General features: G+C 33.2%; 1 protein-coding gene across 2 annotated transcripts in view; it reads left to right on the forward strand.

Moving 5' to 3' along the window:
- The first annotated feature begins 6 nt into the window (after positions 1-6).
- Positions 7-21,101, forward strand: part of UBL3 (ubiquitin like 3) — a 44,106-nt gene continuing 23,011 nt past the window's right edge. For both annotated transcript variants that reach the window (XM_018503697.1, XM_018503696.1), the window contains exon 1: positions 7-43. In XM_018503697.1, the coding sequence (XP_018359199.1) occupies positions 11-43 (33 nt within the window). In that variant the 5' untranslated portion in view covers positions 7-10. The remainder of the gene's footprint in view (positions 44-21,101) is intronic.

The raw sequence follows: 21,101 nt of genomic DNA on the forward strand, positions 1-21,101 counted from the left end.
ATCAGTTACGATGACTACGGTGCGCGCTGTACCCTCGGATAAGGTAAGCCTCTCCATCTATCATTCACTTATGTGTTTCCTACATTTTTGTCCGCTACTTGTTTATTTGTCTTTATTCTATCTCTAGAGCTCTCGAATGTCCGTTTCCCTAAAATAGCAGTAAACGCTTCATCATATCGGGGGTGCATCCATCTCTCCTCTATCAACTCGTAACACGTCTACCGCACCCTCCCGGCGCCCTATCGTCTCGTCCTCGCGAAGGACAGCCTCGCCTCCTTCTGCCTCTCCTACACGCCTCCCCCGCAGCCACCTCCTCCTTCTCCTACTTCTGCATTTCCTCCTGCTCGCCACCCCTCCCCCTCCCCCTCCCCCTCCTCCTCCCTTCGCATACTCCCGAGTAGAGCCTTTTGCGCCATGACGTCGGGAAGCTGTGAGATATACGTCGAACGTGACACTACGCGCATCTGCCGCTCCGCGACAATTTTGCGGTCGGCAGGATTTTCGGAATAAACGATGAATAAACTCTCACTGCACGTGGGAGAACAGAATTCATGCCAAACGACCCTGCTAATCTTAACCATCTTTATTATCGCTGATGATGACTTCAAGTAAGCCGCTCGGTTTTACTATCGCGATGTGTTATTGTAAATATGTAATTTACCGTTGCTTTATTATTGCGCACCAATTACCGCGCCGTTTCTTTTATATCTGTCCGTTATGTTGTAGCTTTTTAATCTCGAGAGTCCACTAAAGTTATGAATTTTTGTTAGACGATATTTCTTCATGCATGCGCGAGCAATTGCGGCTGGAAAATTAAAAATAAAAGAGTAAGGTAGAAAGAGCCAGAATGAGGGAAGAAAATTAAGGTCGCGTATCGTTTCCGGAATTAATTAAATGAACGTTGATTTCAACAAGAAAAACTGATTGTTTTCCAACTTGTGTTATATAAATCGGACTCGTGCATTAACGTTCTTTGCCTTGACATTATAGAACGATTAAAGACGCTTCGCTGATGATGATGAAAAAAAAAAGAGAAAGAGAAGGAAACGAGATAAGGTGCGAAAATATGAAATGTCACGCTTAATTTACTCCCAAGCCAGACAGACGAGATATCGACTGCTCCAATTTAGAAATATCGAATCAATGCTTCCCTTGTCTGTTTATCTCCATTGTCGGCGCAGACTTCATGTGTTTTGACAAGCTAGTCAGTAATGTTATTGCCATTGTATATGAATTCATTTCACTGTATGTATGAGAGAGAGGGAGAGAAGAAGAAATTTTCCGTTCTTATTTCACTGATCTCCATTAGATGGAAAACTCGGAATTGGGCGGCACCACTTAGCGTTAAATACATCATTAGATCCCACGGACCTCTCGGTGTCTTTAATGCACGCTCCGTTTCGTGACGAAACACGTTCGAAGTCACATTTGTCATTATATTCTCCTTCTCCTTCCCCCACTTTGTCTCTCTTTTGCTCTTTCACTCGTGTATCATCATGCATTTAACGCGTGTGCTTAACTACGATTCTGAGTCTCATTTTTATGTCACGCTACTCGTCGTGCTCGTTATTCTCACGTAATGACACGTTACTTAACGCTGGATATGAAACACGAAATATCGCTAAATGCAAAAACAAAACGAATGCCGAAATTCGGAATTTTCATTTCTCGGCATGGAAAGAGACGTATTCTCTCATCGTATTGTCGTCGTTATCGTTATTATGAGTGCCTGATTTTTTTATGATAAATCAAAACGAAAGAAACGGAGATATTATTGTTGTATTTAAACAGTAAAGTTAACGCTGAGGAAATTTTATAAACTTACGATTTGAAATAGTACACCTTGCTGTATTTCTGTCGGTTAACATGCGTGTATGTGTCATATTTCAAAGCACTAACAGAAATACACAAATTTTACAATTCTGAGAAAATTAAAATTAGTAAGATTTACACATTTGCCATTAAAAAAAAAAAATGCTCGTTTGCTTACATTAAACGAGTTCCAGGTATTTTTTTGCAAAAAAAAACATAAAAACATAATGAACGTCTTTTTGCATCAAGATGTTTCTATCCTGATAACATGAGAAATAAAGCTGTCAATTTAAATAACGAAAAATAACGGCTGACTTTAACCTTAAATTAATTTGAATTTATCTACTCCGGCTTATATATCTTATTCTTGTTATAGAATAAAATATTTATTTCTTATCTATATTATTATTATTATTATCATATTAACAAAAATAATTTCCGTAAATTCGAAATGTAATTAAACTTTGATCTTTTTGCAAGATTAATTGTTGTGTAATGCATATGACAATTTCTGTTGCTTAAAGCACAAAATTGGTAAGAATATAACATGAGATCTACATATTTTATGTTTAAAGTCTGTAAATGGGATTCTCAATAATTAAAGTTCAAGTATAAAAAAGTACTGTTATTTTCTATTCTTTACAATTTTTGGTTGTAACCAATATATTGTATATTTATGGACGAATTCGATCGCAGTCCTATCAATCGTTTATCACATCGCTATTTTTCCCTCTCTTTCGTTTGCACCGAGTTTTTCCGCGGAAAATTGCGAGGCGCGATTACGTCGTGGCATCGAAAGGAAAGTTGGGGCCGGATTTCACTCTATTATCATACTTTCAAAAATTAATATTTTCATTTTGCATTAGCCTTCTCATTACGAACTTGAGACACCGCGGGCAAGACAGTGCTCCTTCGCGCATCAACTTCACTTCTCATCGTGTTCGCGTGTGGGTCGATGACTTCTTAATGTAATATTCAGGAATTAAAGGCTTTATTCTCTTCTTAAATATCTGGATATAATTAAAGTGTCGGGTGGATCTTTCATAAAGCTTAAAGTTCATCTTTAGTGTGACTTCGTATAATAATAATGTCGCGTTTACGTCCTTAAGCTTGTAAATCTAAATGTCCATCTAATGTTAGAACTATATTGTCAATTATTACATACATTTCATTACAAATTGAACATATATTTTGAAACTTTGCATTAAAATAGAAATTATTAATTATTCTATTTCTTCGCAATGTTTAATTATTCAATTAAAACATTTCTTAATATACAGCTACAAAATGAACTTTATATTGTAATATTTTATATAATTTTAAAATCTAACCTGTTTTTTTTATGCCATTTAATAATACGTGTTTGTTGCTGTTTAAATTATCTATGTGTTGTAAAATATTTAATAGTATTTTGAATGAGATTTAAAGTAACTAAGCTATATCTTAAAGTATGATCCTAATAAATAGTTTATTATTGTGTATATACAATTCACACATATATATATAAAGTATGGCAAAAAGCAAGAAAGGAAAGTTTCAATGCAGTCCAGTTCCAGTCTTTTAGTTTCAGTGCAGCAACAAAAAATAGACCCATATCTAGTAACTAATAATCGCAATAATAACTTTTAATTAAAGGAGCTTGTTTTGAAATTATAAAGTATATCTTTTTATTTATAGCATATATTGTAAATTATCTTTCCATTAAAATCTTTTGCGAAAAAAAAATGAAATAGGTATCGACATATTCAACGAAAAATATAAAATTCAATCGAAAAATTGACAAAATTAAATCTATTGTTATTCTATTAATTTTTAATCATTCTTTCCTTCGTGTATCAAATAAATAATAAAACCAGAACAATGTTTTGGTCTATCATGTTATGATTGTAACACGTGGTTATATAAAACTTATCAATCACGTGTTAGAAATAATATTTCGTGTTCTTCGTTCTCATCCATATCGAATTAAGCATGCTTCGGGCGATTTTTCACGAGCCAGCTTCGACGTGAGCGTAAAGATTATCTCCTTTCCTTTCAGTGTTTCATGGCTGTTTCGTGCGTCTATCGGGTTTATATTTGATATATACCGTTGCGTTGTACGGCGCGTATCATCGTGCGCAATTATACGCGCCGCGTGCAACAAAGGAGCGTAGCTCTTTACGCGTTTGACTCTTAAGCCGAGATAACTCGAAAAGTGCTTAATTAAAAAATATACAGTTCTTGTAACGCTGCATGTTGCATTTCTCCATTCCTTTGAATTGCAAACGAAAAAGATGTATGTAATAGATAAACGTATACAAATTAGATTCTCGTGGACCTAGAAATTTCTTTGATGGTTTAATCCGCCGATAAACATGTATTTACCGTATAATCTATCGTGAGTTTCAAGAGACTCACATAACCAGCTGTGCATACTGAGCCAAACACCTGTGCAATAAATTCTCGTACGTAGCAATTATCACGTATTATCATTTTGGAATAAAGTCTTAGCTCGTTATAGAATTGTGCAAAATATTACGGTAAAGTATATCTTTGATTTAAGGAATAAACTTAAATAAGCTTTCTATTAATATATCCTCCAGTAACAATGTTGTACTTTAAAGGTATCCTTTTTACAACGATTGATTTTTTGATTGAGAATTCTGACATAGATAAATTTTTAAATCTGTATTGAGAGAAATGAGTTTGTTATATAGGAACAAAAAGACGACTAGTTAAAGAAACCCGTACTAATTATATAAATAATTGAATCCCGGATAAATAGATTGATTTTCATATATGTGGTAACTTAAAATGTGGTAAACAATAAATATTATATGTACATGGCTCAAATAGTGGGCAGTTTTTCAGCTATGGTGTATGAAAAGTGTAAAAAAACTTGTGCTTACAGAGCACCTTTGATGCACCGTAGCTCAAAAACTTCATTGTTTGAATCATATGTATATAACATTTTTTGTTCATTACATTGTAAGCTACAATATGAAAGCCAACTCATTTTACCGAGACCCAATTTTTCATATAATTAGTACAAGGTCCTTTTTTTATCATCTTTTTATGTTTTTCAAAAGGATGAAATTATTGAGATCTATTCTAATTTTAATGACTAATGATATTTCCGCGAGAAAAAAATCGATTATCTTTTTTTTTTCGAATGTATCATTCCAAGTATGTACTCTTTTTACCGACATATGAAGATCGGTGCTTTGCATCGTACAGATGCACGGTTTCTTCGGCTTGTGTTTTCCCACTCAAGTATCGTGCGTTATTACTTTCGTGGGAAGTTGGTGCAATGACGGCGCGATATTACTCTTGGGAGGATATTTAACATTGCAAATTAAAGGGCCAGGCAACTCAAGTTTCGAGAATGTATAAATAAGTAAATAGCGAGATCTCTTCACATCTCTGCACTTTCTTATACACTTCCTGCATTTAAAAGGAAATGTGTACTCAGCTAATGTAATTATATTTCATTACAATAATAATTCGGTGCTTAAACGAAGAAAGAGAACGGAAAAATTGTAGGAAAGTGTAGAAAGCGGGGCTAAAAAGAGCAAGATGTCCATTTTCTCAACTTCAATTTAATTTAACTCTTTTATCGGCGTGAAAATTATTCAATTATGAAAATAACATTCTGTTGACATGAATAAATTCCGCCGAGAAACAAAATCAATTGTAAATTTATCGAAGGAACTGATTTTTTTTTTCCCAATAATGATGAATAATAATCACTTTGTATAATTCAGCAATTATGTTGCATTTGAAATATAAGAAGAACGTTAAAAATCGATCGACTTTAATCTACCTTTGAAAAAAATGCACCATTTCGACAATGCGGCATCCGGTAATGTACGTGAAATGCAGCGGATCGTTCGCGTGATATCTGTGATGCCAACGTCGAGTCAGCGCTTTTTATCCGGAAAGGAAAAAAGAAGCGTGCGCATGAGTCACGTCCGGTCAGAAATCTTTTCGCGCAAATTTTATTATTCAAGGCGAACGCGTGCGCAATGTATATCGGCTTTTGTTCGCGGCCAAGGCTAATATCGGTCGGCATGATCATGCACAGAAAAAAGAAAACGAGACGTGGGCATTGTAGTCTCTATTTCCGCGCGGTGACTTGCGCCAGTTTTGATTTGCGTGTCTCTTATCACTGTTATAATATTCGAATAACGTCTCGTAATTATGATTTACACTTTATTTCCTGGATATTTTACATATCTTTCTGGTGGGACTAATAAGAGAAAACACATTGTCGAAAAAATATATAGATATTTTATATTCTGTACCCAGAGTTGCCACAGACCTGGAAAACCGGGAAAAGTCAGGGGAAAATGTAAAAAAGTCTGGATTTTGAAATTTGCTCACAATTTCCCTAAACTGCTCCTATTCTAAATAATTGTTATAATTTTTTAGTATTATATCTGACGTTTATAACGAAATACGTTCAAAATTTGCCCACTTTAAACGATTTTAATAAAATAATTAAAATTGATATTTTATTCAGTATTTTTATTTGATCGCTCTTTTTCGTAACTGTACTCGACACATAACTGTATTCAACAACATAATGCATTCTGTTTTTCAATATTAATTTATTTTTTGTTGGCTTGAATTTGTACCCAAAATTTTAGTATGCTACTAAGCCTTTTTTGCGTTGTTTTTAATAATATGAACTAGCTTTCTTACGACTCTTGACTTTAAATGTGTTAAAATTTACATATTTTGTATATTGGAAAGTTTTCCATTTTTATCTGGAAAACCTGTAAAATTTTGCAAAATTTTAATTAAAAATAATTATTGAGCTCTCTTTTAATCTCAATTTTATTAGCCAAGATGTGAAACTTGAGAACAATTTTTGTATTTTAAATTGTGCCTTTTTTTAAGATGAATTAACACGGGATGTTCCAAAATTGACGATAAATATTTTAAAGATTCTTTGTAATATTTTAAGAGAAAAAGTTTAATACAAAAATGCTAAGACTACATGATAGTTTTTAAACGGAAAGAGTTGAAAAATTACAGGGTTAGAATTTTTCGCATATTTAGGGATGGCAAGATGTGAAGGTGCTTCCCCGAACTTTATACTTTTATGACAATAACAAAATTCAGCACTTTTACCCTGACTATTTTGTTATCCATAAATGCGTGAAAAATTCTAGCCCTGTCATTCATAATTTTTCAACTCTTTTCATTTGAAAACTATCAGTCTCGATATTTCCGTCAATTTTGGGACACACTGTATGTAAAAAGTAAAATTTATTATATTATCATATTTATTTCTAACTGTGTGCTTATAATATCGTATAACATTCGGCCATGTGTATCCAATTACATATCTATATGGATTCAGGACGCAGCCATATTTTAGTGTTAATTTGATATACATTTCCTATAGTTATCATCTGAAACGAGAACATTGCATTGGGTTTACCTTCTATATTGTGAATTCTGGAGAGGTTCTCGTCTACTTTGTGCCAAAGACTTTTATTTAAAAACATAATTTATTGGAAAATGTATTTTAATGTGAAAGAAGTTATTTAAAATTATATTACATGCATATATAGGAATAGTGTGACGCCAGGAGACCGTTCACAAAAATCCGAGCGAAAACTAATTTTACATTATGTCATTAAGTTAACATTTTACATTTTTTCTTAAAATGACTTTATTAATATACTCGTAATCAATATGTTGGTGACCTCACGACAAAACCTATGTGAACCTGATATTTGACTCACTTTAAGAAAAAAAATTTGGTAAATATTCACTTTAGGGGAGGCTTCTCAGATGGCCTTGATCTTGGCACATGTTGTCAAGGTCATAATCTTGAGTGACCTCCAACAGGTTTTAACCGTCGCTCGTTATTTGTTAAAAAGTTTAATTAACAAAAAAGATTTAAAAAAACATCGTCTTTCCGCCATATACAATATTCAGGACTATTTCACATCCTTCTCTGCTTACGTAATGACTTTCCACGCAAAGTGAGGTCCATCCCACGTGCCTAGGGGTGTTCAACTTTCCATGCGAAGCAAGGAATCCATCTGCATGACAGACGTTAACGCTCTTAGGCAGATGTACATGTAAATAAAATTTACAGCGATAACGTAAATAGCTTGCACATGCTTCAAAGTTTGAATAATTTTCCAAAAAGTCCTGAAAGACGTTTTTTTGGAAAAGTCTTAAAGATATCTATTTCCAGACGTCTTATGACTTTCAGATATATGTGCGTGTTCTCTGGAGTATGTAGTGATCTGTCGATGTTTCGTAAATCGTATATAGGTATATATAAGTCGATAAAACAGCGATTCTGTCGGAGTTCAGCCAACATCCCCTTAGGTTTTATTTATTTCGAATGAACAAAATATGACAGGCTTTCGAGTATCGATTTTTTAACACGGTGTGATGCGAAAATACGGATAATTCTTCGAACTTACGAAATACAATAAAGTAATCCGTAATTAATTGAGTAATCTAAAATAGTTTGATCTCATTGTACGAATAGTTAAACTGTACCTATTAAAGATGAATTACTTGTATCAATTCCAAAGTAAATTTGCTTATAACAATACAATTATTATTATAATTGTACGTTTCAGTCGAAAAGTCTGATTGACAAATTAGTACAATACTTACGACAGAATAATCTCGTATACGCAACAGTTCTTCATGCATTTTTCCGCAACGCCGCCATTTTTCACCATAAAACGTATGCTAGCGTTTTCCGCAATACGCCCGGATTTCATAGATTGCCGATCGGGCACGTGCGTTCGATTTTAGAGGAAGACGGCGCGGGCGCGGCGCAGGTGTGCGATCTGTAGTAGTAGTTTCCTGTTTCGCGATGCAAAGAGAATTTTCGCAACTTACGTATGAATGAAAATGAAACCGTAATAGCTTGCATTTTCGATACCTCGGCATAAATTCCGTGGACTTGTGTCGACGTCGTTTTGCGATAAATAACTAAAAACTATTTGCCCATCGCCGAGTACTTAAACGTGCTTCTGCGTACTCGACCTGCGACCGTGTATCATATTGCAAACGATGAATGTTCGGAGGTATGTAAATGTGCTGTAAACGCGCGCATATTTGTGCGTGTGAGAGAGAGAGGCGATGAGATTCTGCGTATTTCACGATAACTGCGTTAAACAAACATCGACGAGAGATGGACTACATGCGAGTGATTGCGTCGGGATCACTACAGCTGTCGCAATTGCGTGCGTCTGATTGATCGTCCCATTGCGATCTACTTTACACACGATGAGCAGGTGTTGGCAGTCGACTACCTGTCCGCAAATAATTCGCCGTGATATCTTTGGGACATATCGGCGAATGCTGTAACTACGGCAACTCGATTTTCTAACTGTAAAGTGAGCGATTCCGATAAGCACAAATTGACTTTCTCTCAAAAGATATGACTAATATATATCCATTTCAACCATTCAGACGTAGATTAACTTTAATCTCGGTTTAACTTACTTTTTATCTTTTTCTATAGCTCGAAACATTAGAAAAAGGTAAAGAATAAATTAAATCGAGATTAAAGTTAATCTGCATTGGTAGAAATGGACATTCAATTACGCTTTTTTATCTTTTTCTAGTTCGGAACATTAGGGAAAGGTAAACCGAGATTAAAGTTAATCTGCATTGGTAGAACTGGACATAATATTCAAATAAGAGATGTAAGAATTTTTTTAATATTTTATGTCAAGAACTATTTGTTGCGCTAATGGAAAAATTCCGAACACAAGCGAAATACTCTATTTAATTCAATTTATTGTCGGTCTTATTTCGAATAATACATATTTTTCGAATCTCAGGATTTGATATTCGACATCCACGTTATCTTATCTAGACTCTCTTTTTAACTTATCTATAAAAACTTGATCTCTTTATATCAAATATTTTTGACCATCGAGATAAAAATTTTATAAAATGAATCAGATAAAACAGTAATAACTTTACAGAGTTAGAAACTTGGAAAATGTTTTACTTTGACAATAAAATTTCGTATTTTATAAAATGGCGATAATTAAATTTCCAGACACGGTTTGATATGCGTTTAAGATTTAATATTTACTTATGAACTGAAATGAAAATAGCGTACAAATTAAATTTCACTGATAGATGCATCGTGTGAATATTTCGAAGAAAATTCAAAGGTCGCGACAACACACGTAATCGAAGAAAAGCGGAAGCGAGAACAGAGATCGGAAGGTGATGGGATGAAAAGAAAGGGAGAAGGAAAAAGCTACTCACGAAGCAATTAACGAAGAAAGCTTTCGAGCGAACAGTTAAGAGTTGGGTAGAATTTATAGCCGCGCCGAATTACCGACGTAAAGCAGCAGCCGCATAGCGAAAGGAGGAAATCAATTCGAAAGTCCTCCGTTTTTACTCGAGAGAAAGAGACAGACGAGTCGGCGGAAGTGGCAAATCTGTCATCATCTACAAACCGAAAACTAGCAGACATAATCTACATATCGATAGGATGTGTAATTCTCTGAAGGAAAAAAGCGAAAAGAAAAAGGCATGATCGTAGCTAGATTCATTTTTAAAGTTGGCCAACTTGAGCCAGCTGGTGAAACGGTCAATGACATTGTCGGATTTATATATGGTGTATCCCGGACCGGATGTCCTTTCAGTTAGATATATCGCAAAGGTTGCTTTGGAAAATGCTGCGATTATTTTATTATCACGAAACTGAATTTCCATCAACGAAACGAAAGCACAAAGTCAAACAGGTTGGAATGAAATAAAAGAAATTTATGATTATGTATATTAAAATGAAATTTAAAACATTTTTTGAAACTAGTGTTAATGTAAAAAAATTTTTTATTTTGAGGCGTTGGAAGAATTTTTATATATTTTTGGTGGCTGAGAATTTCCGGCAAATAATCAAATCGCGATGAACAGATAATGAATTGTTTCGCAGTTAATCTCAACCGCACTTTATTGTCTTAACACGATCTTAACTTATGACTCCACATTATCAAGATATTTACACAATTGCAAAGTTGCGACATGATAACGCTTAACAAAGCCTTTGTCTGCAAAAACTTGAAAATAATTTATATATGCCGTAAGATTATTTATTATGTTTATAAGACACTTTTTTTTTTTAAGAAATACTTGAGAAGAAAGCTTTCGAAAGCATTTATGGCTGCGTTCAGCAGAAAAAGCAGTTTTACAACTGTTGTAAAATCAGGGTTGCCACAGACCTGGAAAACCGGGAAAAGTCAGGGAAATTAAAATTGGTCATGGAAACCGGGAAAAGTCAGGGAAAAATATAAAAAAGTCTGGAATTTCGAAATTTGCTCACAATTCCTTGAAACTGCTCCTATATTCCAAATAATTGTTATAATTTTTTAAATATTATATATCTGATGTTTATATAGTCAGGTACGTTCAAAACTTGCGCACTTCAAACGATTTTGATAAAATAATTAAAATTTATATTTTATTCAGTATTTTTATTCGATCCCTCTTTTTCGTCATAACTGCATTCTTTTTTTCCAAAACTAATTTATTTTATGCTGTGGTTTGAATTTGCACTCAAAATTGTACTATGCTACTAAACTTTTTTTGCATTATTTATAATAATATAGACTAGCTTTCCTACAATCCTTGAGTCTAAATATTAAAAGTTACATATTTTATATTACTCATGGAAAATTTTCTATTTTTATCTGGAAAGCCTGGAAAAGTCAGAGAATTTAAAAATTCATTTTCTATGCCAACCCTGAAAATTCTTCAGTATGATCGGTTCTTGCTTTTGGTTCCTTATGGATCTAAATGTATGAACCAATGATATTGAAGAATTGTACAACAGCTGCTTTTTCTGCTGAGCGCAGCCTATGAAATAAAAACAATCTGGTACCGTATTATAACGATCACGAGATAAACTACGCACGATATAAACTGATTTATTAATTGGGACTGCCAAAAAAAAAGCACATTTGGCTGATAGGGAGTGCGAATTCGGTTTCTCGATGAGCCTGTTTTGCAGCATGGAACAACAATCTGCCGGATTTGATCACGGCATCGATCGCGCTCCTGCGAATAGGGATCGCGCTAAGCCGAGCGTGAAGATAATCGTTTTGTCCGTTAGACAACCTCTGTCGATTCCCCCGAGCTATACATTGGTTGGCACGGAAACCCGTGCCAAAAAGTGGAGGCTAAACTGCACCCTACGATGGCACAGATTTTCACTGAATCTCTCTCGCTAATCGATCGCTCTTTCGGCCGTTGCTCCGTCACGTGGAAAGCGAATTGTTCGACTACAGTATCATACGATGACATGTTAACGATACATTCGCGTTTTGTATACACTGGTGACTGTAAAGATTCATTTGAGCACGAAGAGAAACGCGACGACAACAAGGTATGTATAATAGAGTATACGCGCAACGGAATTTTGAGAAAAATGTTCGGAATATTCGATCAATTTCCAAGGGACTTTCAGTGCAGCAAATTATTTAATTTATGTAAAAAGATGAAGGACTATTCTTGGAAAATTACATCGTTGCGATTATTCTTATACATATTAAATTCTTTTAGAAGGTACCAAAGTTACAGTAATCGAATAACTGGCAATTATAAATGATCAATTAATATATGGAAAATGTGCAGAGTTCAATGAACATGACTTTTTCTACGAACTTTTATTGGAGAGAAATTGATTTTGAATATATCATTGATTTTAAATATATCCAATATTAAAATTCGGCATATCAGAAACGAACGCTATGTTGCTGTTACATCGTAATTGGGATATCACACGAGGGATTCTTAGTGGCGACGAGTGAAAGTGAGATTGCTGTTAAACTTTCTGCCATAACAACTTGGGTGATTCGAGACAATCGTGTTTGGATGGGTTATATTCAGTTGCATTCGCGATAAATTATCCCGCACTCGTTACTCTCGTGATATGGGAATAAGGAAGTTCTTTCACTTTTCCCATCCGCGCGGTCTCTTATTACCACACAAATTACACCGTAAGAAAACAATTCTTCCATGTTTGAATGCGTTTGCTCGCAACGTGCGATAATTGCCGGCTGTTCGCATGAGATTATATTAATTGTTGTACCTGGCGGCTTTCATATGAAGAAAGGAACGTATCATCATATGTTATGTGCTAAAAATAATACCAGAAACACACACACACCTAAAAAAGTTTTACCTCCAAGTATTAAATACGTATAAAGTGGAATTTTTATAAATTATTCTTAAATATTATTTCCTGTTAATGTAATCAAGTTTACAAGTTGTAAAGACAGACGTGAGAAAAAAAAGTTTACAACAAATATCAATTCAAACACTAACAAATACTACCTATATAATTATTACTTGTAGGAATAAATATATATAAGAATTTTAGTAATTATTAAATTTTCTTAAATGCAACATACTTTCCTAGATTCTCAAATCTGTATATTTGTGTAACACTGCCACAAGACATCATTGTTATTTTCTCCGAGTTTTTTTTTCGGCTGAGTTAATCTTTTCATGTTAACCCTAATGGACGTACAACGGGAAGCAAAAAAATTCATCACTGTTGGAAATGACGATTTCTCTTCTCCCTCGACAATAAGGTATCATCTCATATTAAACACCAGATTCACATATGTGTTTCGCTTACTCTAGTCTTGCTGAAGTAGCGTACTTTTCTTTATCGATCACTCTTGCATTTCCTCTCTTCTCCTCTACAAAGCTGGAGGTCGAGGTTAACCTGTCGATTGTCTTCCACTAGAATTGCACCGACTTTTGTCGTCGTGGCGACCGCATAGCCAGCAGCAAATTTAAAGATTTTAACTTCCAAAATGTAACAATATTTACAAGTTTTTTGTGAATGAGTATCTTCGATGAATTAAACAGTTTATTTAGAAATTTTATTTTTCGATTATTATTTTCTTATGTAATTCTATTAAGTAAAGAAAATTTAATACCAACATAATAATTACTTATATTTAATTCTGCTTTTCACTGCTTTAGAGGAATTAATTCAGGGAATCTATTTTAATTTATCAAGAAGATTCTAACGTACAATTCTTTTTTCGTTCCATATCTTTATTCTTTATACATATATATTTGGTAACTTTCTTCTTCTCAAATAATTACTTTTTTTATTTATAAGTAAAATTAAAGAATAATTTATATAACTAAATAGACATAAATTGCTCGATAAGTTGAACACTCCGCGTATTATTACACTCACATTGCAATTTTCGACTCCCCGCATTTTCTTGCAAGAATTTTTTGTTTATTAGAGTTTCAACTGGTAATCTCTTTTATCGCCCTTTACGGCAAATTTGTAGTTTTAACATCACGATGACGTAAGCACGATCACAGTTCGCGGCCGTGCGCGATGACGTACAGATTTTCTGATGGTCGTCGGTGCTTTTATGACGCACGTGGCGGAAATCGATACCGACACGAGGGATGCTTAGCTGTTTGCAATTTCCCACGACACGCGATGTATCTTGATCGATAGAAAATTAGAATTTCATTCAAAATTTTCAACAAATAAAAAACTATAATTTTACACACAGTAAAAAAGAAAATGTTAATTTTAACATTTTTTACATGTTCCAGGACATCCACTCTAAACTTTAAGTTAAAGTAACTCATTCGTCTTGTGTTATTTGTTAACGAATTAGTAACGTTAAATAATTGACACAATACTTTACATTTATATTTGTTATTTTGACTTTAAGGGTGACTTTAAAACTAACATATAAAATAAGTAGAGTACATAGAAAAGTAGTTGCAGTAACTCGTAAAAAAATGTCAATAAAACATATTTGTTCGTATAATGTGAATGAAAAAATTCTTACATATTAAATTGACTTTGAGATATATATAGATTAATTAAAACAATTGTATCAAAAACACTCAAAATAATATTCCATTTTTAATTGACATACTCAATTGTTAAGTTAGAAAGGTGACATAAATCTAACACATCAAAATGTTACAGAAATAATAACATATCAATTGTATGTTAATTTTACATTGAAGTAATAATCAAAATGTGGTAATACAAGAAAAATTCTACATATGGACGCACGATTTTTTACTGTGTATATAGATATAATTTTATTGACAAGACGAATACTCGAGAAATGATGGTTACGTATGTTAAATCAATAATTGGTTGTAATAATGTGTATCAAATTTTTTTATTAATCTGTAAAGAATCGTGCAAATATTTTTCTTGACAAGTAGTTTGAATTTCAAATAGGCATACTTAATAAATTGCATTTCTTTTTGTCGACGGATGTTGGATATACATAAATAAGCAAAAATAAGAACGTCGATTGCGTTTGAAAGGATGCGATACACGGAAACAATTAGGAAAATAAAATTTAATAAACCAATGCATTATTTTAGCGCACTTAGAAACGTGATATTACTTTTATGCGATTCGATCGATGCATGATGTATGATGCAGTGCCATCACAATAGCGAGAACGATACAGTTGATTTTAACAGCCGCGGTTGCATCAATTTTTTCCACACATTTGTACGGTGTGTTTTTTAGTACACGTTACGTGGTCAAATGATTCGACTATGTGAAACATATGGGTGAATTTATATAGCCGCCTTGTATATAATGGTGGCGTTGGGCATGAATCACATCCGACGTAATCCTCGCTCGTCTTATCTTCTTTTAGCTTACTTCTTCTTTCCTTATATCTCGCTATCGCCTCCATTTCTTTCATATTTTCTGACTTTAGTGCACTCTCTCTCTCTCTCTCTCTCTCTCTCTCTCTCTCCCCCCCCCCCCCCCAAACCGTCTTTTTCTTTCAGTTTCTCTTCCTCATTTAATTTTATTTAACTTATAAGTTAAGAGCACTATAGTGCTCGTGTAATTCTTGCCGCACGTGCTTGCATGGGGATCAATTTTAATTTATTCATATTTTACGTGTGTAAACAATTTTTAATTTTACATTTAAGTAATTAAAATGAAACATGTTTTAAAATAATAATTTTGAATCATTATAAAAAAATCCACATTTAAAAAATATTATTTTTTTACATAATATATATATTTAGTTAGTAAATACATAACTTGTAGTAAATTACGAAGTAAATACAACACTTAAAATTATTAAATAAATTTTAATTAATGCATTTTAAAAACAAATATAATGTGAATAAATTTTAAATACAAATATAATGTGAATATTATAAAGTGATTATATTAAAAAATTTTAATTATTGCATTTTAAATATAAATAGAATATGAATATCATAATGTGATTGTTTGAAGCTAGCAGACTTTTGTAAAAATAATTGAAAATATCAACAATTTTTATTATTAGAAATGATTGAAAATATCAATAAACTTTATTATTAAAAGACGCGAAGTCATCCCCTCCTGTTGTAAAATAAAATCAACACTTTTATTCTATTAATTTTAATATATTTAATAAATACGTGCAAATTTTGTTACTTTGCTATATTTTTTAAATAATTTCAAAACTTTACATTTCATATTCATGAAGTTCATTTAACATAACAGACATATGTTAAATTTATATATGAATATGTTCACTATTTTACACGAAAACTTTAATCAGCACGGATTTTTTTTACAAAAATACACAAATTTTCCAACAGTGTAACAGATGTAATTAAGGAAGGATTTATGTAACTTGGAGTCTTTACACATATTAAATAATTTTTCTAATCAGAAATATATTAATTCGCGCTAAAATTAGATACTTGTACTATATGAAATACACATGAGACATATTTCTGATAAAAAATTTAATTCTCTTGTATATTCAATGAGTGAATGATCGAGACGGTCAGAATATTATAAATTAAAAAGACTGAACACATCAAAGGAAAGAATTGGGTGACACATAAATTTGAAATGAAACTTTAATTAACAATAAGATAAAATTATATGCTCTAAATAAAAGAATTTGGTAATATTTAGTGAGAGAGCGACAAGTTCATACATTGAGAAAAAAATGCTGTTGATTCAATTAAAGTCTATATTACGGGGGCTGTCACTAACATAAGTAATTAATTCATGTATATTTTTTATTGACATAAAGGCCTTATTATTGAAATAATAATTTATGCCTTTATGTCAATAAAAATATACATAAACTAATCACTTATATTAGTGACAGCCCCCGTAATATAGACTTTAATTGAATCAACAGCATTTTTTTCTCAGTGTATATCAAACCATATCACGTATCACGTATATGACGAAAAAGATGAGTGGAAAGATCAGGGCGAGATAAAATTGAAAGCCGGGTCTCAATAACCATGATCTATCCTGATTTTCACACACAAGAATGTCGTTTCTCCTACGTTAAATATAGACGACCCAGCACACGATTCGGCCGAGAGATCTAACCGTATTTCCACGTACTCTATTCCATGTATTTTCTGCCTCCACGATTTAGAGGAGTTCCCTATGCGACCCAAGTAGCACACACCTCCATTCGCTCTGGAGAGAAGGTCGGAATGTAATCGTACGAAACGATCCCGGAGGAGTCTCGGTCCCGAAGGGCACAATTCGTACAGTGTCGCGCAAAAGTTTTGGTCCTAGTGTCAAAGAATGCGATCTTTGTATCAAATAGAGAATATACAGAAATTGAGATTATATATAAAAATTGCGTAAGTTCATCAGACAGAAAGTTATTGTGGTATTGTAAATATTCCTCGAGCAGTAAGTTTCCATATCTTTTACAATTTTTATTTACTGCAGTTTCATCATGCTCTCGCTACTGTTCACTTGTAACTGCTTAGCATACTAAGAAACAAGTGTCTTCCAAATTTTGATGAACTTATTATATATAATAAAAATAAGTTACATTTATTTTTTCATAAATGTTCTTATTATTATATGAGGAGAAATATCTTTAAAAATTAAAATATAAGAGATATGAGATGTATTTTAAACAAGAGTTTTATGACTTTGAGAGAACTTAACGATTATGTATCTAGAGTTTTCGAAGATGTATAATCTTCAAAATAGTCCTACTACTCTACTAAGTTTTGAAAATAATTTCACTAGATCGAGTGAAATCCTATTCTAAAAAAAGAACGAAAATCTGTCACTCTTGTACAAGAGCGAAAAAATTTTTAATTTTTTTTTTCAAGACTGGCTTAATTTTCACTCCAAAAGATTTAAAGAGTATACATTCTGATTCTGCATATCGCGCGCCAAAATGTTTTTCTGGGGTTAAAACTCATACATGCTAAATAGAATAATCATTTATTAAATTGTACAAGCAGTTAAATAATTTTTTTATACCAATAAGCATCTTTTAACAAGAATATTAATTTTCATATATTGAAATCTAAAAACTACGAATAATTTATTGCGAAAAATATTACTGAGCCGGGAATCGAACCTGAATCTCCCACTTGCTACCCAGCAGACGGGTGTCCTCGCACAGTTAAATTATCGAGGTTAACTAAATATAATCTGTATTAACAATAATTCTGTTCGATTTACATCACATATTTTGTATTGTTTTCCTTTCTCTCTTCATAATTGTTCACGTTATCTATGTGTATTTTAAAATTTCTGAATTATCTCGTATTGTGTAGGAGAGAAGTTATATGATTAAAGATAAGATAATCATTGAAGCATTCCGAGAAGTCAATTGTCTTAATGAAAGGATTATTTGCGCACCAGCCGGCGTTTTGATTCGTTAACGTTTATCTGTTCTGAACATTAATCTGGGTTTATAGTATAAAGGCTGAGATGATTGTTTTTTTTTCGCGACAAATTAAAAAACTCATTGTAATTTAGATGTGATATAAGGAACGAACAAAATTGTCATGAGCATATGAATATTAATGCGACAATACTAATGAATTAATTAATATTGTCGCGTTAACATTCATATATATGCTCATGACAATTTCGTTTGTCCCTTATCTATACGACATCACGAAAAATAATTCTCATATCGATTTGCCGTTTATATTATGAGCGCAGAACTCGCTCATCTTAATCTTGCCCAAGATTACGGTCGAGAATGGAGTAGAATCCGCGTTCGACTTGCGATTCTGAAACTCGCACCGTCATCTTCCAGGGATTAAACTTTATTTCCCGCTTATATGCTGCGGTTCAAGACGCCATTCTGATAGACCATTCTGAATCTGAATAGAGAAATAGTCCAATGCTCGAAGCAAGCGTTTTACGCGAGGGAGGAAATTTCATTTTGGATTCGAAGCTCCGCCGACTCTACCCCGGGCGGCGTGGGAAAGGGTAGATAATTTAAGGACACAGATCGAAGTAAGCCGATAACCCACGCCGCGACATTTTATCGTCGCAACGTGAACGGCGCCTTAACGCGCGAAACGCTCGTACACAAAGTGCTCCCGTTATTTTCTTCTTTTTTTCGCAAGCTTTCGTATTTCTGTACACTCAAAATTACGACGCTCACGACAGGAGACGCGTGACTCCTTTCCGCGATGTCGATTGATTTTTTCGTTGCGTCTACTTGTTAATGTCATCGCACATTTGAATAATTATGCGTAACAGTGTAATATTAATTGTATGCATTTAAATATTCAAATATTTCAGTAAATATAGTAAAGCGTATTTACAAATTGAGGAAGCAATGTCTCAACAATCCATAGAGTTTTATAATCGACCTAGTACTGGGCCAGTGCTATAACTGTTGGGTACTGGCGCAGTACTGGCTGAGTACTGGATGATAATTTGGGCCCGGTACTAGCAGACAGTACTGGCCCAGTCATTTTAGCCAGTCTGCATTTGCAAGTGATGGCTCGGTATTGGCTGACAGTTGACCTTTGCCGTCAGTTGACTAAGTGTTGGTTTTGTTGTAACTGTTGGCGACCTAGCTGCTGGCGACTCTTTATGGGAATACTTTCACAGTACATTATGTGCATGTGTGTGTGTGCATGTGTTACAAGAAGAAGAATATCTCATGATGGACAAGAGATTTGATAAAATTAAATGTGTTTTTATATCTATATAGAGTAGTAAATCCTGCAAACTTTATACAGATCACTGATTTTGCGTGTATACGTACAAGACTGTAATCCATAAAGAGACGTCAGATTGCTAATTAATCGCAGAATCATTTAGTTCGAACCATTAGACATTGCCTAAACTGCAATGCGCAATCGTGAACGCATCTCTCAGTCTTCTAATGCGTGGTGTGATGCGGCCTTAACGAATGGAGAAGGCCGACGTTCGCCGCAGGCCGCAGGGTGAATGAGAAAGAAGGCAAAGGCGAGACGCGGTGGTGCAGTGACTGATTGGAGGGCGAGAGGAGAACAGAGGATGAGCGGACGTGGCGATCGATCGGTCCCTTACTAAACCACTGCACTGGCGAACTTCTCGCGCATAGAGATCCTCCTTCCAACACTCCTTCATTTTCTTTTTTTTTCTTTCTTCGATGTCTCTCGATATCTGCATTTTTCCCTTTCTATTATTGTTTTTTTATTACGCGTGTTTTACATTCTTCAATTTATTTGTTTACTCTCGATTGTATTATTTTTGGCTATTTTTCACTTTCTTTAATCTTGCGCTATTTTTAATGTTTTTTTTTTTTTATTGAAATAACTTTAGATTTTGTTATTTGTTAATATTAAAAAAATTTTTCAATATTTTACCATTTCGATGATATTTGAAGGGATTATTTTATCAATCTTTTCTTTTCTTATTTTACTTGAGAGTTATAATCCAAATGTAACGCTCTATTGTTTGTATTTTACTACTTTTATGACATTTTTTAAATAGATTTATACTAGGGGGAAGACTGATTTGTTTTTCTGAATAATTTTGAAAGATTTTAAAAAGAGAGTGAATATAATTATAGATTTTGAAACACTAAATATATATACATTATATAATAATGTATTCCTTAGTTATTATTATACTCTTGAACTATATTACTAATTATTAAATCATCGTACAAATAAGTTATTTAATTTTAATATAAAGCTGTGAAAATATAATAATTAGTTCCGTACTCGGATTGTCACACGTTCCAGAGTTGGCAGCAATATTTTTTTTATGGATAAAACATACAAAAGATTCAGTTTTTATTTTAATGTCACTTCTATATTTTATAAAATAATAGTAATTATAATATTGTTACAAGTAAATTAGTTATTCAAACCATAAAATACATAATTTTTACTGTCATTCTACTTCTCTATTTTTTTAAATAGAATGAAATCCGGGTATGTGAAGTTAGCACCCCAACTATAGTACTCAGGAGTTCTGAATAGAGTTCCCGTTTCTTTTTGACGAGACAAAGAGTTCTATATAATTTATAACAAGA

The sequence above is a fragment of the Trachymyrmex cornetzi genome, unplaced genomic scaffold (genome assembly GCF_001594075.2).
Source record: "Trachymyrmex cornetzi isolate Tcor2-1 unplaced genomic scaffold, Tcor1.1 scaffold16, whole genome shotgun sequence".
In the NCBI taxonomy this organism is placed as follows: Eukaryota; Metazoa; Arthropoda; class Insecta; order Hymenoptera; family Formicidae; genus Trachymyrmex; species Trachymyrmex cornetzi.